Source organism: Corvus brachyrhynchos, unplaced genomic scaffold, assembly GCF_000691975.1.
Source record: "Corvus brachyrhynchos isolate BGI_N302 unplaced genomic scaffold, ASM69197v1 scaffold114, whole genome shotgun sequence".
Lineage (NCBI taxonomy): Eukaryota > Metazoa > Chordata > Aves > Passeriformes > Corvidae > Corvus > Corvus brachyrhynchos.
The window spans coordinates 5,581,583-5,587,181 of NW_008238337.1; the positions used below are offsets into that span (position 1 = coordinate 5,581,583).

The following is a 5,599-nucleotide window of genomic DNA, read 5'->3' on the forward strand; positions in this document are numbered from 1 at the left end:
CGGGGTCACAGCGTCGAGTCCCCGCCGCTCTCCCGCTCGGGGAGTGAGGGGATTCGCCCGTGTTTGTCTTTCGGTGCTCAGAAGAGACTCTGCCATGGATTTGCGGTGGAGGTGGACCATGAGGGGCCGCTGCGGTTCGTCAGGCCTTAGTTGAGTGCAATGACACAGTTCCCAGGTCCGCAGAGCCTTTTCAGTTTCACACACGGACTGGTGTGGGGACGCTGTTTATCCGCGTGTAGCAAAGTGTATTTTGCCACTTGTTGTTAGATTCCAATTATTTGCCCTCCGTTTGCAGAAGGAACAGTACTACTCTGAGCAACACTCTTCCCTGATCAACAAGGCCTACCAAAGAACCCTCTGAGCCGAGGCCTCTATCTAGTAAGGTCTCCGTTAGGTATTACAGAGTTCCTATAACTAACCGCGGGGGCTGGTGGTGCTGTTAGGGATCGCACCTTCGATTCAGTCCTTAATGTGCTAATTTGGATTCCTCTGAAGGCGATCAGCAGACGCTGAAGGGAGATCAGAACTAAGTTTGTTCAAAAATTAATCAGCTTACCATCTCATTTGCTACTCATCTTACACTAATTTGTTTTTCACATCACACGTTTGATTTGGCTGTGGCTGCTCATTCAGAATTTCAGTCTGGCCCGTGGCAGCCTTTTTTATGTTTTTTTGGATTTGGGTAGCTGCTGATTTTTATGGTCAGCCTGTGTATGGAGTTAACTTTCAGACTGACTCTGTTTATGCCCTGGAGGTTTATCGGATATGAACCTGAGTGTGCCCCACTAAAAATCTTCATATTAAAGAAAATTATTCCCATTGAAATAGATCTAAGAATATTTATTTTCAAATTCCCATTTCCTCTGCCAGCTGGAGCTGAGTGGAGTGGAGCCAGCACAAGAGACAGACTGTGATGCAGACTCAGCGTTCCTTATGGAAATCATGGAAATTAATGAGAAATTAGCAGAGCCCAAAAATGAGGATATCCTTGCAGAGATTGAAACTTTAATTAAAGGTAGGTTATGATTTGAGGAGTTTGTACGGAACGAATATCCTGAATCTTGTGTAATGTAAGAGTCTGAAAGCTTTTAACTGTTTTGGAATATTTCTTGTCATGTCTTCAATTTGTGTTAGTCAGGAATGGACTCACTGCAAGAGCTTCTGCCCTGTCCCGTCCCCCCCCTTTCCAATGTTGTCTTTACCCATTTATGCACTTAAACGTTACATCTGTCTTGAGAACATTTGTATAACAGAATCTATTCTGATGTCAAAATAAGCATATATAGACAATAAAAAAGAATTTACTCAGCCTTCATCAGGTGAGGGCTAGTCAATTGTTCTAAAGAAAAAACCTGTCAGAAGGAAGTTGAAAAAAGTAAAATTATTTACTGTCTGACCACAGTAAATAATGTTATTTATGTAGACATTGTAGTTCTTTCACCTCCTTCATCTGGCAGCCATTCTAGTAAGTGGTTATTCTCCTTAACACAAGCAACTTTCTTTTTATATTGTTGGTGATACCAAAACATTTGGTTTATTGATGTATTTAATTCTTTACAATAACAGCCTTGTGCCAAAAGCAATTAGAATAACTAGAATAAAAACTGAGTAGCGCAGGAGAAAATTAACTGTAGCAGGGTAAACTGAAACACCAAAAATAAGTTAGATTGCTGGGAAATTAGTGACTGTTGATGTGCATTGGAATTGCTGTCAGTAAATCTCTTTAAACAAAGACATAAATGTTTGAAATGATAATTTAAAAAACATTGACAGCAGTATTATGAAAAACTCGCTTGGCTCCCAAAGGCTGAGACTAGTAGTGAACTTTCCCACCACAGGCAGTCAGAATGCAGTGGTATAAGATATCCTAAGAATAACAAAAAGTAAATTAAATAATTTGTTTTGCAGTTAAACAAGAAGAACTGACCAGAGAGGTGACTGCAGCTTTTGAAAGAGGTACCTGTTTTTATTAAGTTTTTAGCTGCCATACATACCTGCCAAATGCTTAAAGCTCCACATTCTCTGACTGGCAAATATTTCCTGAGCTATGGAACAGAAATACTGCATTAACAAGGGTTTTTTGTTTGATATTTAGACTAAGTACTTCTAAACTGACATTCCTATCCTGCTGATTTGGGAAATTCAGGACCTCACATTAACAACAAAGTCCAGTACAAAAGTTCCATTCATCTTGCATCTAAATAATCGCTTTGAGTGGGAATGTAAATGCTAAGGAACTGTTAGTGTGTTTCCCAGAATACTGGGAAGGACAGACTTCATCTTAGACATATTCCGAGGTTTCACACTTGAATTTGGGAGATGATGTTATGCAGTCCTGGAGCTGCAGCGGAGCAGTGGGTGCTGTTCTTTGTAGTGAAAGACACACGAGCTGTGTGGCAAGTAAAAGCCTGTTCAGCCTAAGATTTTGGGGAGTTCCTGTGCAATAATCAACAGAACTTTATTCTGCAATGGATAGGCACAAACTTGAACCATTCCTGAGCTTCTGAAGCCGGGAAGGAACCTTTGTAGTTCTGTGCCAGGATGTTTGTCAGCGGTGGGTGTGTGTAACTGAGAACATCAAAGTAGCGCTGGCTGGGAGTGCCGGTGAGGAGTTACATTCTGGTACTCTGTGCCGTGAGGACTGTGTTGCATGTGCCTTTGTCAGTAGGTCATAAACCACCCTCCCCCTCCAGTTGTTTAACTGAGGAGATATTGTTTCAATATCAGTTTTGGAATTGGCACTATCCAGACCAGACTCCTCCTCATTTGCATTTTTCAGTTATGTCAGTTGGTCTATTTATACATGTTTAAAACAAACAAAAACATTTGTCTTGCCTAGTGGGTACATCAATACTCCAGCCTGTTTACAGAAGTCATTAAAGGGTATCCATTCATATTTCTTTTCCAAATTGTTCATTGTTACATGTTTAGTGGAACATTTGATTTGAGGTGTTCCCAAGCCATCAGAGATTAAAACAATAGGCAGCGTGGTTTTAATAGTGTCTGAGTCCTTGCAGCTCACAGCTTTAAGTACTGAAGCAGGTGCTGTCACTAAAATCTTGAGATTAATTTTGAAAATGTAAATTAACTTCTCTCTCTGTAAAGCAGTAATGTTTTATTTCATTTCAGATGATCTTCAAGGAGCTAAGAAGCTTCTAGCAAAAATGAAGTATTTTGCAAACTTAGAGGATAAACTAAAGGCCAAGAAGATCCCTTCCTGATGTTGCCTCCTTTGCTATTAAGAGTCAGTGTTACTTTCAATTAAACAGATGGTTTAGTTATCAAAATCGGACCAATGGTGTTTGTTTCCTATAATTCCATTAAAAGCTTTAATTCTTAGAGGAGGAAAATAAATGTAAAATAAATCCAGTGCTTGCTGCAGCACTTCATTAATAGATGGAATTTGGAAATGCTTACAACCAGGAAAAGTTGTACTGGATAAGGTGGGCCACTGTCCTGGCAGCCACAGGTATGGAAACAAGTGTCAGAGGCACTCAAACACCAGATGTGAGATTTCTTACTTCCTAACACATGAAGAATTTATTTTAAGTTGAGAAAGAGTCCAGGAAAAAATGCTGGAGATGGGGCAGAAGGCTCATTCAGTATGTCCTACAGGCTCTCTGTAGTCTCCTTGTCTGTGTTTTCTCAGGCCATCTTTAAAATGCTTTAAAGGTGAAAAGTATTTAATTCCTGCCCTCTGTCCTCTCTGCTACTTCATACGTTTTGGTATCCAGATCTCAGTCTGATGGGAACTAACCTTCAAAACTAGAAGTTTTACCCTTTCGCTTATTTTAAACTGTTAAGATGCTAGGTTAGGGAAAAAAAAAATAAATCCAAATTAAAACCCCAAGAACTCTTTTATCAGGATACAAGCCTTTATTACAAATACCAGTAGTTCAGAGAGGTGCTGAACTGTTGTCATACAGTACAGTAGTAGGACTGGATGAGGAATATCTTGAAGGCTTTCAAAGTTACATAACTGAAAAACAGAAACTAAATACCCCTATTTCTACATAAACAGGAGTATTTCAAATGTCAGTTCTCAGTAGATCAGTTCTTGTGTGGGTTTTAACAAGAACACAGAATGTTACACTCAGCAAAGCATTTGGATGTGCCCGATGACCCAAACTGAAGGCAGGACTTTGAAATGCAAGAAGAGTCACTGAACTATCTGCAGAAATCTGCCAGAGGGGTTCATTGAACATCCTCCCTGGCATTTCTGCGTCCATTTAGCACCAGGTTACAGCTAAACATCGAGTCTTCTATGGCTAAGATAATATGTTGTTAATAGTATTTCAGCAATACACATTTTAACAGCATTTCTGCCCTATTAACTTGCCTTTAGTTACACTTCCTCTAAATACACAGGAGGATTTAATAAGCCACTTGATCATGTATTACACTCCTAATTTAGAATACTACGTTCATAATTCTCACTGAAGTTCTGTTACATTTGTGAAATTATGCAGAAATCTTTAAAAATTCATCTTGAAGTTGTGTTCTTTCATGAAGCTCCGTTTCCTTTTTTCTGGCATTTCTTCCAAAATTAAGCTTGTGAAATTCCTTTTTGATTTCCAGAAAAGATTTGTTTTTTGTCTCAGGAATTATGAGGAAGATGAAAGCAGCAACAAAGAAGCACTCCAGTAAGAACACCACAAAACAATACTGCTGCAGTCCATTCTGAAAATAAATGTGATTGCAACATATTTCAAGTGTAATAGTAGGTTTGAGAAAATAAGCTTTTTGTTTCCATTCACACTTAACATTGCTGCTCAGATATTTTTTAAAAAGAGTCATTCAACCTATGCTTTACCTGTAACTTTTTTAAATTTTGGTTTTTAGATAAAAAACTGTCAAGTGCTGTGCAATTACTGGGTAGACTTTTATTTTAAAAATAAGATAAACCATTTAAGCACTAAAAAATCCACAATCTAAAGAGAAGTCAACATTTGATACTTAGCTGTCACATATTTTAAGATTATATAATTTAAGTTTTTATTAATGTTATTCAAAAACTGTCTTACTGACAGAGCAGAGCTGAACCATGAAGAAAGGACAGGCAGATCCAGATACCCTGATGCATGCTGTTCCTGTGGGTTTTGCTGTCAAGAATATGTGCTAAAACTAAAAATACAAAGCTGGAGATGAAAGCCTATCTTGCCTTTCCTAATAATCTTCTGTTTACAGAACTCTGTCAGTTCTCAGAGGTGTGACACACTGGCCACAGGTACTACCTCAACTTTACTTTGCTATAAAAGCAGAAGGCACTATTAAGAAATGTTTTATCTAGATCTCGGTATCTGATTAAATTTTTCTGGTTTTGATACTTTCTCTCTTTTTTTAATCTGAACATTAACATTGCCCCCCAGTGCATTCCTTTTACTTTTCATTTATCATGTTATACTGGGGTTTGTGCTATGTAAAAAATATGTTTAAGAGGGACTGGATGTAGTTAAACTCATTTGAGGGGCAATGTGCATCCTGGTCAGGTGTCAGTAATGTATAAAGTGTATATAATACAATATAAGCAATGGGAACCTGGGAGCAGATGAAATGGGTGGTGAGACCATTAGGAAATTGTGCTGTGCATACTTACCAC

The 5,599-nt window shown here is 38.5% G+C and overlaps 1 protein-coding gene across 3 annotated transcripts in view; it reads left to right on the top strand.

Annotated features, from left to right (window-relative positions):
- Positions 1 to 3,962, top strand: part of HSCB (HscB mitochondrial iron-sulfur cluster cochaperone) — a 9,899-nt gene extending 5,937 nt beyond the window's left edge. Inside the window, exons 1-5 of one of the 3 annotated variants that reach the window (XR_001862207.1) lie at positions 7 to 175; positions 296 to 378; positions 871 to 1,015; positions 1,909 to 1,956; positions 3,130 to 3,962. Coding sequence is in view for 1 of the 3 variants with exons in the window: in XM_017734920.1 (XP_017590409.1) it covers positions 352 to 378; positions 871 to 1,015; positions 1,909 to 1,956; positions 3,130 to 3,221 (312 nt within the window). In the remaining 2 variants the exon portion in view is untranslated. Of the gene's footprint in view, positions 1 to 6; positions 176 to 295; positions 379 to 870; positions 1,016 to 1,908; positions 1,957 to 3,129 lie in introns of those variants that run through there. The other 2 variants (XR_001862208.1, XM_017734920.1) reach the window with 2 other exon arrangements.
- Positions 3,963 to 5,599: the final 1,637 nt, after the last annotated feature.